This window comes from Opisthorchis viverrini (assembly GCF_000715545.1).
Source record: "Opisthorchis viverrini unplaced genomic scaffold opera_v5_310, whole genome shotgun sequence".
Taxonomy (NCBI): domain Eukaryota; kingdom Metazoa; phylum Platyhelminthes; class Trematoda; order Opisthorchiida; family Opisthorchiidae; genus Opisthorchis; species Opisthorchis viverrini.
In genome coordinates this window covers 583420-599354 of record NW_008751966.1, presented here as the reverse complement: position 1 = coordinate 599354, position 15935 = coordinate 583420, and the positions used below count along the sequence as shown (strand labels likewise).

The 15935-nt window shown below is 41.3% G+C and overlaps 1 protein-coding gene across 1 annotated transcript in view; it reads left to right on the top strand.

The window, feature by feature from the left end:
- Nucleotides 1-947: 947 nt before the first annotated feature.
- T265_09841 (hypothetical protein) overlaps nt 948-15935 on the top strand; it is a gene marked incomplete at both ends in the record, with an annotated part of 50661 nt that continues 35673 nt past the window's right edge. The window contains 3 exons of the mRNA XM_009176027.1: nt 948-1017; nt 8259-8375; nt 11633-11718. Coding sequence (XP_009174291.1) covers nt 8277-8375; nt 11633-11718 — 185 coding nt within the window. The remainder of the gene's footprint in view (nt 1018-8258; nt 8376-11632; nt 11719-15935) is intronic.

Here is a 15935-nt window from a genome sequence, read left to right as displayed (position 1 = left end):
CTCTTCCGATCTCCAGTTGTGGGAAAGTTTAGGATGAGTGTGTGGCGTGAACACTCCGGAAACATTGCTGAAACAGGACACATCCTCGGGTTTCCGAGTAGAGAATTAATATAAGATCACACGAAACACAAATTCCACTCCCGCTTTCGCCACCGACTCCACAGCTATGACTCCACAGCGACTACCTTGATTCCGCTGAGGAAAAACTATATCTGAAGGCCCATGGAGGTGATGATTTCATCAGATAATTCTGAAGGTCAATGGAGCACCTCGGACAACAGCAGTCATTACCCGGTGCATTAATTAATGCATCTCTGTCATCAGGTTAATCCATACTTAGCAGAACATTGGTGACCTTGCACACACTCTTCCTCTATCTTTGTTTTGTCGAAAAGGCACTTGCTGATGTGGAAGGCGACTTAGAGCATGAAGCTTAATAAGATACTCGCTGAATACTGGTAAGGTAGCCGAAGAGTCACGACATGAGAACGCCAGACTTAGAAAGTCCTAAGAAGGCAGCCACAAAATCCTTTGTTAAAGTGCGTTTGGCACCCAGGTGGGAAACCCCTGGGTGACAAACCCCTAAAGTTGCAGGGTCTATGCAGACTTGGAATACAGTTCATCTCAAGGAACGCTCTTGCGCTTCAGGTGACGAATTCTCCCATACAGAACTAACCGGAAATATACGGAGTGAAGAAAGCACGTTAACCACTTCACTAGCGGTGTGTAAAATTGTGCCGCACACCAGAATCCGTCAGAGAAACACTAAAACGGGGACACAGACTGATGCAGATCTTCGGAAGGAAGGTGATAAGTGACTAATTCAAGTCAGCCAGAAGTGAATGCCGACCACTTGGTCAGGACTGATAAACTACAAAACTTAAGGACGCCTAGACTACTGAAATCTTGCTTCTCTCGGATAAAAAGGATATATTTATTACGTCCAGGTTTCCCGCCGAAAGATCGGCAGGAACGACGAATTTTATTGTGCTCTTCAGAGGTCTCAGATCTCACGAAGTAAGGAACGCAACATATTTGGATGTTTAAATTGTGCGGAAAAAACTGGTAAGGTGTCCATAATTTCTGCGGAGGCAAACAGGATTATCATACATGCGAATAATCTCAGCTTTTCTGGCGATAGGGCTTAATTTGAAACCCAGCCTTTGAGACCGACCGAGATAGCATCAGCTTTTCTGAAGCCCGGCTTCGGGAGATGCCGTTTTCATCATACATGGATACACGTTTCTGCAGTGTGGTCGACACGAAGAAGGTCAAACCGGGTCCAACCTGAGTAACCGTTTACTGGCAATCTACGCAAGAGATTTTCTGTCTGGATTACTATTTCACTGCGTTAATCTTCAGATCGGAACTATTCCGAACGCTGAATATTCAGTCGCAGTCCAGGAGAAATATCAGGGACTGCAGACCTTTGAATGTTCTCAAAATATCCACGACCGCTTATTGTAGGTGAATTTAACGTAGTGACTTCGAGGAGTAATTATTTTTGGCGCATAAAATCCCATTATAGAAGCGGCTGAAGGCATACACAGTTGTGATTTCTCACGTACGGCGCGATGCCAGTGACATTCTTGCGCTAGCCTCTTCATTGAATTATCTGCTGATTTGCTTGATCATTCATATGGCAGATCATCTAGGTACTACTGTCCCTCTAGGACGTTTTGTTCATTTTGTGTAGTTGGACACCCGCAAGAGACCGTATCATTATACCTAATTTTTAACGTGGTTTCCGGGTCCGTTAGGTCGGCCGACGTCAGGAACCGATGAGAACTAAAAATAATCTCACAAATTTAGTTGTTAAGGCATAAATTTGGAACAACAAAACACACTGCCAGACTTTTACCTGTTCAGAAATGACCAGCTTTGAGCATTCACAACCTGATGTGATTGGACAAGGACCCACAACATCTCAATGCACGAACACTAACGTAGCTCGTTTACTGGTTGTTCGAGGATTATACCTGTTATCTGCGGTGCGAACCTCAACAAGCTTACCGCAAATGCATCATGAAAAACGAGAAACAAGACTAAAGCAATTTAATATCGCACGCGTCCTATTACCAAACTTAGACAACAGCCGCATTAGTCATCAACTCTGTGGTTTAGACAAGCTTTTAGCACTCACTATTATGAATGAAACGTTTTAGATCGGGTCATGTGTTTACATTTTCAGCATTTACACTGTTTCTTGGGTAATGTCCCCAGGAATACTGAAGTCATTCAATCAGCAATTTATTCCAAAAAGAAGGGCATAAATCTTTCTTGAGCTTCTAAGCCACCTAACCATATGCTAAAATCACACAAGGTTTGTCGCACTACACTGACAGGGGCCAGTATGAGAAACACCATTTTAAAGCACTTGACACCGAACAAATTGCTTCTTTAGTACCACATGCAGTCGCTGTTGCTCAAAATTTAAGCCTACCAGTGCGCAGTTTAAAGCACTTGACACCGAACAAATTACTTCTTTAGTACCAGTCGCTATTGCTCAAAATTTAAGCCTACCAGTGCGCAACAAACACTCGAACCTTGCGATCCATGGAAGTTTAACAATGACAGTGGATTGACTAGGACCACAGCGGTGGGTGAGATGACGGCTACTCTCCCCTACTTCTTTAAGCTAAGAGGGCTACCCTTGAATTTTATAAGCCAGAAGGTGAACGAAGTGCATGGAAAACCATGGTAAGTATATTGCCAAATCTGATGTACCTAATACTGAACTTGTTGTTGGAATCCAACTTCACAATTCATTTTACCAGCCTTAGAAAGATCTGAATGGGGGTGTTCTAAGAGAGCATTGATTTTTCGCATCTTAATTGGCTTATCTTAGTAGAATTAACAACTCCACACTCCCTACGGCCAACCACACAGATCAGACTGATAAGAAAACGGCTCCAGAGTATTGTTTTGTCATCAACATAAAACCATGACTTGACAAAAAGGATCTCCTGTCATTCCCATTGACTTTTTCAGGAGTCTAGGCAGGTTTGGAGTAGGATGGTTTAGTCCGCTGGTTCTAGAGGAGCGGATGGATTTTATTCTGACAAGGTTGGTGAAAAAAGTTCAGCTGTAGCACCCCGTTTGGTACTAACTGCCATGCTACCAGAAGGAAGAACGAGGGCTCGGTCGGAGCCAGGTTGCCCAAGCCTAGACAGAAGCTGAGAGGGAAAAGTCGGAGTTGAACCACGGACCAGCCCGTCAGTCAGCTCTAGACACTGAGCCACCTTTCTCTGACAAGGTATTTAACGTTTGATTGCTTTACTACTCAGGCATGAGGACAAGGTCATTCATATCTATCTATATATATATATATATATATCTTGAGAGTTGGCAGAAAACTGTTCCTGCTTTTGCCGAAGGGGAACTGCCTCATACATCCTTATCTAAATAACACTGCATCCATCCTCACTAACTGCTCATCACTACTCAACATCTTCAGTAAGCTGAATTTGACCATGTCGGTCAACTTTGCTTTTGTCTCATCTGGCGCTTTGTTTCTGACTCGTGTCATTACAGTGTAGCTTTTTATTGACAATTTAATGATTAAAATTGTTTATCAGTGTAACAGCGCTCGCGCTATCCTAAAATGTCATTAGTTTGGCTGATAGGAGCCTTGATCGTCTTTTTTGCGGGAAACGACACCTCATTCGCCCTGATAGTGCAAGATAAATGCGTTTTATCTTCTTTTTAGCATACTAGCGGAATGTTACGAACAATTAATAGCAACAGGTTATGAAAGCAGCCGGATGCACACAGTTTGCGCTTAATACGTGTTTTATTGCAGCTAAGCACGAGTTTCACGTATCCCTACCACACAGGCTTTCAGATTAAAAACTCATATGGCGCCTTTATGTCAATGATATGGATAATTTATAAAGGTACAGCTCTGATGCGGTGTGATACGATATGCTCCGTATACCATATTCCGTCTTCTAAAACGAGCAATTTTCTTTATGCCCTCTTCATAATGGTGCAAACTGCTAATTGGACGGCGTGTGGCTTTGCAGAAGGATGTGAAAGAAGTTATCGAGACTTCTTGTCTTGTGGTGCAGTCCGAACTCCAGGATAGAGTTTTTGTGACTTCTTAGCACTTGCCAGGAAACCCTACAGACAACGGCAAGTAATCTATATCAGCGGTGTTCTTACTTGCAATTCATTTTTGGATAGTCATTGAGCGTTTGGAGGTGTAGACTGCTTAGGATTCATGAGTTAGACTAGCGCCATGACCACTCTACCTTCCATCGTTTTTTCAATATGAAGCAATAAATGTAACTGAACAAACTCTGGTTGCAAAACAGTTTAATTACAATGTCAATAATAGTGTTGCACTTCTGATGGCAAGAATGATAACTCCCACTTCATTGCCTTGTCAGTAGTCTATGATAAATAATTTTGAGGACACCGTGAAAAGTAGTGGACTAAACAGTGACCGGCGATTTGCAAATCTGTGGAATAGTGTCATATTTATGTTCAGGCCAACTTGAAACAGAGTTGCATATTTGGCTATGAGAGCACAATTAACCGGCGACTAACACACAGTGCAGCCGTCAAATAGGCTAAAGAGAACAACCATATCAATTTTTTCTCTATGTTTGTAGCTATAAACCATTTACAGGTCGCCCCAGGTGCTACTTTCGTTTCCTATTGTTTTGGCGGACTTTCTCCATGTTTGGCAGTTTTGCATTTTAGGCGTAAAATCGCTGATCAAATAAGGAATCAAAAAATCCACGCTTTTTATTCAGTATGATCAAGTTTTGATTTGCGTAACCTTCAAAGGCGAGAAAAAGCCCATATTCAACAGCCTTCTTGGTGGGTTTACTGCTGTGAATGGCGAAGAACAAGAACAAGATAATGACTCACAATAAAGCATAATACTTTCTTCATGGGTGTAAAACAAGGCTTATATATATTCTAATTATTTGATGGTTTTTGAGTTAAGTAAATTCTTACGCTCTTAATAGGGTTAGTTCCTTATCTGTATCGCATGTGTAAAAGGCTAGTGAAATGGTAGTTGTGGTACAAGTTCTTTTCACTTGGTAACCGTGAGTAAGACTTTCCAGTAATTTGGAACCTTTTTTTGGAGGATGTGAAATGATCGCTTGTTACGCCAAAATAGGTTTGCGATGCGAAATGATCCCATAAGCACTGTTATGAATCGCATGAGCATTTTTAGTTTCCCTGTTAAGTGTTTGTGACAAGTAAGCGAAATATCATCCTAATGCTAGACACCATCATCACTGCACAAATATCTAAGTCAGCCCCAGGGCAATTCATTGGCAATATACTTTAATTTATGATGTGGTACAGTAGTCCTTGGCGTGATTTAAACCTTGTCCCTCTTTTAATCAATTAATCAGTCAATTTGTCAGCTATAAACAGTGTGTACTTTAGGCACATTGCTTTCAGTTGCCACAGTTTTAACCACCGGAAAGTGGAACGTGCAGTACATTCTGACCGATCATCCTTACTTATAAGGTGATCTAACCTGAAATGAACTAGTTCAAACAAGTGAACTACCCGTAATTGTTAAACATTAATTGCTCGAGTTGTGGATGCTTCTCTGGCTCTTTTCTGAAATCTGTAAGAATAATGACCTATTTTGCACCTCAGTGCAAACAAAAGCAGTGCCAGTGCAAGAGTAGAGGTTCATATCAAAACACGAAGTCATGGATTAGTCATTGGAAACTCGATCTCTATTAAAAACGGATAGATACAAAGGAATAAAAAAGCAGAGGAGTTGAGGTGACAGTAGGAACCCAGCGTTTTGCGCAACTGACCATAGTCGTGATCAAACTTTACTTCCAATAGGCTTCTGGAGGCACACAAAGTTTGTCGCCGCTTCTTGAACTTGGTAGGAGTCAAACGAATCGTCTCAAGCTTTTCTCTATTATTTGTAGTGGACTGCCATCATCTTGACAAAAGCTAAACTTATTTTAGTGGGGATTAAGTAGTAAATTACGTTCCTCAAGGGAAATATAGAATTTTTACAGTCGCTGATATTGAATAGTATAACGGTATTTCATCAGAACTAAAGGCCGAGTCTCCGACTGTTCGTATCATGGATGGACCAGACTGACAAATCAAGAATAGAACGATGGAGAGCAAGAGATGCTTTACTTTGTAGGTAAAACTGACATAATGACATCGTGGCATGGGGCAAACAGAAGACCACTTAAACCCTTTCCTTAGTGCAAATCTGTCCTGAAGAAGATAATATGTGCATGCCTTTCATTTCCTTTCATTTGGTAGCTTGCTGTAGCGTTGTTGGTACTGTTCTGCGCTGTCGCAGATTCCGAATCCCTGAGAATGGACCACAACTTTATTTGTTTTCACCAAACGTTTGAGTGAAAAACAATGTCCATGCTGCATGACTTCATTTATAATAGAATAGCGACTAAATTAACCAGAAACACGCAGTTTCCGTCCTTTCGATGTGAAGACAAACCATATCGAGTTTCTGTTTTTTTATCGAAAATTCACTCACTCTTTCCAGTTAGTATTACAAGGCATAAATGCTTTGCAAGCTGGACGAAAAGCTGCGGGAAACGTTATCCTGGTTCGAAAAACAAATGCGTTAATTTTTAAGCTATTATTTTAAGGTAGGTACTCAAGGTTGAATCTCAATACACACCCATGGCAAGTGTCAAAACATAAGAAAATGCAATACGTTATGACTGCAATATTTGAAAAAGCGTGTACAAGACAACTTAGGAGATTTCAAGATTCTACTCAGATTTCTTCTACTGAACCACCTCGTTCGGCAGTGTCATTAAGGCCGGTCTAGCTGTTTATGATTTTTAGCTTTTCCATTTAGTCATGACAGGCTGTAACTCTCTGATCCTGCACAACAGTCAGCCTTACAACAATCAATGGCAATGGGTACGCAGTTGGAAACCGTTATTTAGTACGTCGTTTTTCTGTGCTAATGTTGAGACGTTTCGTTGCTGAGTTGCAAAAGTGGTCTGTGTTCTGGTTGGGACACATCAAATGGACATACCCGGATTTGATCTCATGATGTTCAGGTTCGATGTTCACACTCCTAGTGATGGGATTGATTATGAACATCGGGCCATAGCGACTCCAGCTGGGGCTCACTCAGAACCATTTATATGTATGGTAATTGACTGGTGCCTTCCGCTTGATAATTGTCACCTGTGAAAGTCTCCAGCTCTTGGCTTTGCAATTTGTGGACTCTCCTTTAGGACCATCTACCAAGAACGGCCAACTTCACTCACTCACTTATTTGGCCTCTCGTTCAATTAGACAGTTTTCATTTTTTTCGAGCGTCAGACGGCGTTTTCAAAATGACGGAGTTTGCCATAGCTTCCAGAGTTTTGGACCATGTAATTGCAACGGAGTCTGCAACGCTTATTCTTCGCTCATTTAACTAGTGGATAAATTATCCAAGTAAGACGTAATAAAACTACACCAAAATCCGAGTATTTGGCGAAAGAAACCATCGTTCAAGAGGAACCAAATTTGTCATCTTACAAAGCAGAAAATTGAGTAAGGAAAACCCGCCGGCGCATTTGAAACCTACTCTAATGCATTCCAAGTTAAAAGTTCCAGCGATAACTGGGAAGTTCACTGATGGCCAATATATATCCAGTATAAGATCGGGATGCCTAAAGTCTCTCATATTAAACTGAGGGAAAGAACAAGCATTTCATTCGATTGGGGAACTGCACCTGGCTTTCCGCGTCGCAAAAAATGCTATAGTTAAGATTTGTCGCTATTAGAATGACATAGAGCTTCGTTTAGCGTAACGCCGGGAAAAACGGTAAATAAAATTCCCCGGGAATGGAAATCAATTGCATTTTTTATATAAATTTTTTGGAGAAATCGCGTACAACTGAAAACTGCTAGATATGTTAAACTCAGTCCCAATGTAAAGGATGTTGTAATCTAAACAAGCGATCCATTCGGCTTACTTTGAGACAAATCTTACTGTACTAGATGAGCGTTCTTTTTCCCGCCGGATTCTCTGATAGAGATGATAAATTTAACAGAGAGTAAGATTTCCCACCAAGGAAATCAGCATGTTTTTCTATTATTTTTTAGAGAGCGACGCTGTTGCAAACATTCTGATAAGGACAACACACACAATGCGGTCTGCGTTATTATCAGTATGCATAATCGAAATACTGTGTAAACCTGTGACATCTGACTGTCATATATGCAGAACTCCTTTGAATCAGACCATTGTAAGTGTTGTGTTTTAGGTTCTATATGTTTTGCAGGAAGTTGCTGAGCGTGTAATGCATGTGAATTCAGAATTCTTATCGGTCGGAAGTTTACGCATCACTCCATACTACACTCTGGCCTTCGAGAACGCTGCTCAGAGTGCGGCTCTAAAAGTAAGTTTAATGACGCTCATCCTTTGGTGTGAAGAAATGTGGCCAAAATGTTCTTGTTTTTGCTACAGCATAATGTTCTGAACTTTAAGTCTAAATGGTGTTAGTAGAGAATAACCCTTCAGCAGACCAACACAACTTACTTAACTAAAATCTAGCTTAAAAAACGGATTGCATCACTGTTGGTGAAGCAAATGTGAACCATCAATTCTTCAATGTTTTTCCTTCACCTTTTGTAATGAATGACTGAATGGTACGCCTTTAATTATGGTACAACAAGTGTTATTAATCGGTACCTTTTGTATATTCCACTCTCGCGATAATGATCCTGTGAAACTTTTTCGGTGCATGTTTCCGTGCGCACGTTTGGTCACTGCCACTGTCAGTAAAAAAACGAACAACAGAAATGAACATATGCTTGCGTGCTGAAAACATTTCGGTGGCCTTCCGCTCACAGCCTCACCTAGACATTTTGTAAGGAATCTGGAAACAACAGCCTTTCTGACGCTTGGTTCCTACGATTACCCCCTAACTACCTCCGACTTGTTTTACTCCTAAGACAATCGTCATCCAGAAAACTGTCCTCTCAAAGTTACCTTTAGTGGTACTTTTAGCTCGTAGACCCACGGCCAAATACTCACTTTCCACTAGATCTGCAACGCTGCAGTTATTGAAGTGCGATATTTCTATATGGCTAGCTGAATCTACAATTAAAGCGTTTTTTGCACCGACAACAAAATGTTACTGCAATTAAAGACCTTGCCGAGGTAACAGATCAACTGTTTGATTTTAGTTCGTCTCGCCTAGTGCACTCAATTAAAAGTGAAACAACAACTGCCCAAACCCTTACGCACCACAACTTCTATTGCGACTCTCACTGATTGGTGCTCACATGGTCAGGCAATAACGTCATTTGTATTGTTTATGGTGTAAATGGTTTCCCCAGTGAGAAGTCACCTGATTCTAACTTATTTGATCGGCCGGGGTGAAAATGCAACCAGACAGACCAGTTTTTCGTCTCAGTAACGAAGCTTAGTAGAAGTGCCCCAAACTTTGGGCACTACAACATTTTGGGCTTTTGTTGAAAGTCTTGTCTGGTAGTTTGTAAGTGCGGTGATCAGCTTATGAAGATTTTCGAATAACTTCACATTTATCCATTCTACATTCACGTGTGACACTTCGAATTTCGGTTTTTTAAGATTGGCGATGCCTGAATGGCATTTATACACTGATAGGATTGATTATGGACTAGAGATAACTGTACCAATAGCTGGTATCGGCGTGAAGGTATATTTAACAACGTCTAAGGCTAGACTCAGGGAGTATCCCAAGACTTTATCCTGAAATGCGATGCCTGAATGGCATTTATACACTGGTAGGATTGATTATGGACTAGAGATAACTGCACCAATGGTATCGGCATGAAGGTATATTTAAGAACGTCTAAGGCTAGACGCAGGGAGTATCCCAAGACTTTATCCTGAAACTAACTAAAACGACACAGCCCACACTTCCCGCAATATCACTCAATCCAACGTTCACTACCCCCTGGTTTGCGTGACTCTGTAGTACCTAGTAGGGCAAATTCATCGATAACCATAGCAGTTTTATAATTTGGATAAACCCGTATGGCTTTGTGCGGATGAACATAAAACTCGTTCGGACAATTGACGAGATCACCCTTAGGCGATGTGGGTTCGTTGTTTTGGCACTTCATAAATTCACAATATGTTGGATATAGCTGGCGTAACTCAAGTACTCTCTCCAATTCAAAATAAATTTGACTAAGCAGCTGGTCCTATTCCTCGGAGGATAAATTTTGAATTTATATCGCCCCCGTCTGAGTGGCTCTCCTTTTGTCCTGGTGTGAATGTTTTTTGTACATACCGAAGTAAGGAAGCACTGGATTTGTGTCCCTCGTATTACAATCCATCAGTGGTGCACATCCCCGGGCGTGTTGAGATTTCACCGCTGAACACGACAGAAGAGCGTGTTTCCACTAATACATCGAATCACACTGGGTGCACCTGGATGATCGCTCTTGACGGGCTCACGTAGTTATATTTGGGCGATGGGATTCGTGTGTTCAGTGGTTCCTGAATTCAAAAGTGGGTGATGTTAAAGCCAGACTAGCATCCTTAATCATTCATTATATTAAATAAAGTGTTCCTAAAAGGATTAAGACGGGAGGTGAAGCTTAAGTTGGAACAAACCATCGGTAAACTTTATTTTGCATCTGAAATTAAGAGAGGTTGCGTTTAAAAGGAATGCTGTTTTTTTACATGCAGGTAAATAAGGGCAGCATGTCTCTAACACCGTAAATATGCATGTGCGTAGCAGTGACAATAAATATAAAATTGAAGTTTGCAACTATCGTTCTTTCACCAAGTGATCTAGACGGCAGGTTTCTTTCTGAAAAGATCTACATTATTTTCGGAACTATCGCAACCCAGTTTGTCATGTGAGATTTAGTCTTAGCTTTGACCAACCTGTTCGAATACACGATAATCTAATATAGAGGAAACCTTCCTTGTTTGTTGATAACAGCATCCAAGTAAGCACGATTTGGGAGGCCTCGCCGCTAATTCTAGCACAAAATTCAAATATATGGCTGATTGCAATCCCTGACAAAAAGATGAAGACGTATCTCGTATACCCCAGGATCTTTAAACTAGGAAACCGCGTGCGTAGCTGGTTCTACAAACCCAGTTTGAAGTTTTACGTACTCAATTAGTTTGTTATTTAGATGTCGCTTCCTGCTGTGCTGTGTCCATACGGACTGTCAGAATTAGAGACAACCATCCGAAATGTTTACTTTTAGTGAATATTTATGACACGCATTCACGGAGTGGAGACATTGAACAGCCAAGAGCAGGCGTATGCCCGAATAGATAGGTGGGACTGCACTGATTATACTACTAAAGATATTGTTGTACCTCAGAAGAGCTAGTTGGAATAACGGCTCACTTTGATACCATGGTAAGTAGTGCTAGAAAACACGCACAACGCAGTTGTTTTCTGTCCGAATCCTTTGGGAATTTGGTCTGAGCACACAAGTATATCCGTATGATCTGCGAGAAACCTAAATCCAAAGATAAGGATTACCCCCTAGAGACGTAAAGCTTTGAAATCATCCCTTGGGTCTTTTTTGTTCGAATGGCTGTGGGCTGGATTCGTTTAGAGAAGGATACAAAACTTACTTTTCACGGTGTTCCTTCTCGATCAAACCTATATTTGTCTATTCCTACACCCTATCCAAGACACAATTCGTTGAACCCGCTATCGCCTACTGGTCGAAGGCATTGGAGGCAAAATCTCCGATAAGCGATGTGCTCAGTTTCGCTCGGTAAGTCGTTTTAGGTTGCGCTGAAAACACTCCACCCAACTTCAGTGCCTTTGCAATATTAAAAGTTCACTTCCATCTTTCTTCAACAAACAGATGGTTTGAATACATCAACTCCTTACCAAATGTCTAATTAATAACAAGATAGAATAATTTGGGTCCATGTAACTTCAAATCGGGACACTGCTTGGTGTGAAAATTTGTTTTTGACAAGGGGTGGCCTTTCAGACAATACGATTTGTCGTATTTTTTATGGAAGACCGGGCAAGTTCACATCTATTGGCAAAGACTTCAACAAGATTCTAAGGGAACAGTTTTGAACAGCCAATTCGTACACGTTGTTTTGTCTTTGCTTAAGCTATTGTTGGAGGGTAAACTCTCTTTCAAGCTCAAGTTACTGGTATTTTGTAGCTCACTTTGGTGAGACTCAGCAGATTAATCACTTGTATTATATCTTCAAAGATTTATGCCAGTGTTTTTTTAATTAGTGTAGGCGTATGCTGAGTATAGTCTTTCTGTGAACAATGGAGCACAGTCAGTACTTGGGAATGGATCGAAATTCTCAGCGCAGAAACATATCAGGTTAAGACGGTTGGGACGTTAATTCTACATGCCAAAACCTCGTCTACTAAAGAAGTAGGTTTTTACTCACAACCCTCGTCTCAAAATTTTCGTATGGAACGGTACATAAGACGACGACGAAGAAGCGGCCATTAATCTGATTATTTGGAGCTTCTCTCCATCCTGTGTAGGGCTCACAAAATTAGCCTTAGATGCGGTCCAACCCTCTAGAAGGTGACACGTAACCGATAACACTGACGAATCTGCTATTGCTTCCCAGCAGGACTGTCTAATTGGAGTTTGTTTGTCACGTTGCCCTTGATTTGTGTCCGCAGAACTCGATGCGGCCGATGACACTTCACTCAGATCAGGTGTGTTTAAGTTGATACCGTTTGAAGACGCAGACAACCTGTTCCTGATATTTCCCCTCAAGGACGCTAAGTTTTTTCCAAACAAGGCGGTCACTCTTCTTCATACATGTTAGGCTTCACATCCTTCATGTAATGTTGATCTTATTCTTACATGCATGCAAACCACCATTTATTATGACGTACAAATGATTGAGAATGTTGTAAAATTGCCAACTATGGCATTGTTTTAGTCGAAGAGCCGAAGGAATAGTATTTAGAAGGTAAAATTCGGGTTAATGTATTCCTTTACAGTAAAGGTGAGCCTAAGTTCTTTTAAGATGAGATAGTTGATTCGAATTTGTTCAGAATTTGTGTGTTTGAAAATAACAACTACGTTGGCTTGCATGCCAAACTCAGGTCATTGGAAACTATTTTTTAGCCTAAAAAACGTATTTTTATGGTTCTGCACGTTATACGACTCATCATCTTCCTTTCAAAGTAAAATCTCTCATCGTGAGAAGAAACAAGGTGGGACTCGACCTCATTGGAAAGAGAAAATAGTTTTTAAATCTGGCGCAAAGTGCTTATTGAAGACTCCCCCCACAGAGCGGTCTTTCTTTTGAAAGGTTTGTTAGGGGATCGCTATATTTTCGGATTTGACTTGGCGATCCATAAGGTTTAGTCCACTATTGGTTAAGCTGTTGGGAGAAAAAGCTGAAATTCCATCACACAGTCTATTCTCTAATGCGATAATCACAGTTTCTAGCAGTCATCAGCCTTGATCAAAGTTATCCGCGGCGTTTATCAGCGGTACTACTTTTAATTGCAACCACGAGCTGAGTGCTCGATTCATTTGGGTATTGCTCTAGTGTATGGTGCATTTTTTTAAATTATAAATTGGCAACATTTTATGACAGTAGCTGGGAAAAAATCACTCCTTCTGCAAGACACTATATGTGATTCTACAAAACTCAGGATGTCTCACATTATCGTAAGCTCATCATTAGCACACTTGTTGACTGTAACCACGTTGGTTTGCGATGACTGAAGTCCAGCATGTGCCAGATACCGGTTTCTAATCGAGGACTTTGCAACTGACCTCGAGGTCATTACTAATTAGCATTCCACTTTATTTATCTTTTTGAAACAGCTAATTAGTTAGTTCAAGTGATGTTTTAAGCTTTGCTAAAAGAGCGAATTATTTGACAGCATAACACTTGCATTCACCTGCACGATTTGTTTGTCTGTCACGATAAGAAGACACTATCCAGCAGACACCATGTTCTACGCTGCTTCAAGAAATGCACTGAGAAAAGAGTTGCACTTTTGGTTCGTTGCTTAAAAGCACTACACAGTGTAAACAGACCGTTAAGGGGCAATGAGAAACACCAGAGTCACGGTTATCTCCACTGCTTTAGCCAACAATCCACTGCTCGAAGGAAATTACACATTCAAACAGTGATCTGAATGATATTTGCTGTTTTCCAGACAGGTAAGCAAATTGTACATCTTTGGCTTAGGGGGCAGGGGTCCAACCAAACTGCTTTTGAGAATATTCCACCCAATGAACTGGAGGATTATCTTATTTCCTGTTTTATTTTCGATTAACTCACGGGAGGCTTTTCTTGCGAATCAGCTGGAACAGTCTCCGTTCATTTCCAGCCGCACTGGTCTGTTTCACTTCTTAAGTTTTTCTATGCTACCACGCCTCTTTGTCCACACAATGTTACGTTTAAGCTGTAATCTAATCGGTCTTCTAGCCAAATTGTACTCCAAACCAGAAGGTATAGGGCGCTTTAATCAAGACTGATCGTTCTGAGATCCAGTAAAATTCTTGCACCCGCTGGAAAGCTCCACAGGTGGACGTCCCGGCGTCACATATAGCTGTGGTTATCTCACCCTGGTTATGGTCATTGTCCCCCTGGAAGGTTGCTTGCAATGCATGGCATAGTAGGTTTTGTTACGTATTCCTGATTTATGACCTTTTGCTACTGAAATGGGAGATCTTTTCTGGGGGTTTTCCGCCGAAAGTTAATGAGAACCAACACCGAAAAAGAGCGTGTTTGGAATTAACGTTTGTACTCCGAAATAATCAAAATCAGGGATTGAACCAAGCCGTCGTTAGTTGACGTTGATGTGGTCCATTTGACTCCGATACCGCTCAGCGTTAGAGGAATATCAAATAAAAGAACGATGTCTACTGCTTCTTAACCAAGTACTGTTGAAAAACAAGTGGTGTTGAGTACAAAGTTGACAAAAACATTATCACTTTCACTGCGTTTGGTTTTCAGTCTAAACGAAACAACGCGGTGTTTCTGGACTTAGGCACCCTACCTGTGCATTGAAATGCTCTGCTACAATGACTATTTCCGAGCCATTTGTGGTGGACGAGCAAGTGCGAAGTTCTCTGTTGAAGGTGTATTTCAATGAGGCGGAGCTACAGTTCGTTAGCGCAATGATTGACACGACAGAGAAAGTGTTTAGTATTTCACCTAGTACACATTTTAATCAGAGTAGAAAGCGGGACAGCATAAAGTTGGCTATTACAGGTATTCATTTGAATAATGAAGCCTCAGTTTGTGATCTTGGGGCTATACCAACACTGGTGTGACACACGGTATCAACTCCTATACACTTCAAAATCAGTAATTTGTAGCGTCTGAATAGGGAGGGTGCCGTAAGCTCAACAACTGTGCTTGGATCCTGTATTCGGTTTTTTGACATGCAGCGTGTGCTAGTCGACACAGTATCTAGAGTGCAGCTTTGCGGTCAATCTGCCTAAGAACCATTATCCTGAAGGCTGCAAAAAAATGGAGAAGAGGACCTGGATAGTGCATACGGTGCATACCGCAGACCTGAGCGGTAGCGTGCAGTTGGTCATATGAATAACGTAACTACAGTTGGGATCTACACAATAGTGGTTGTAAAGTAGGACAGAACAAGGCCTATTTTCGCTTATCCGCCCTCATGTGTGCTGCAAGTATGACTGTGGTTGATTTTACACGACGGCTAGTCTGACAGGAAAGCATTTTTAACCGTATGAATCATGACTGTACGGCTAGTCGACAGGAAAGCATTTTTAACCGTATGAATCATGACTGTACGTGGGGTGGTATATTACCAGGGCACCAAAAAACAAACACAATGATTAGCCTTCAGACTAAAAGGAGTTGGCTAACGACCTGAAACTGCTTAATTAGCAAGGTATTACGGAACAAATTACCACAATTATTCCAGAACTCAACCTAGTGAGTCAAAGGACGGTGTTTGACGCAATTCTGTCTGCCGACCGACCTTGATGAAGCATAT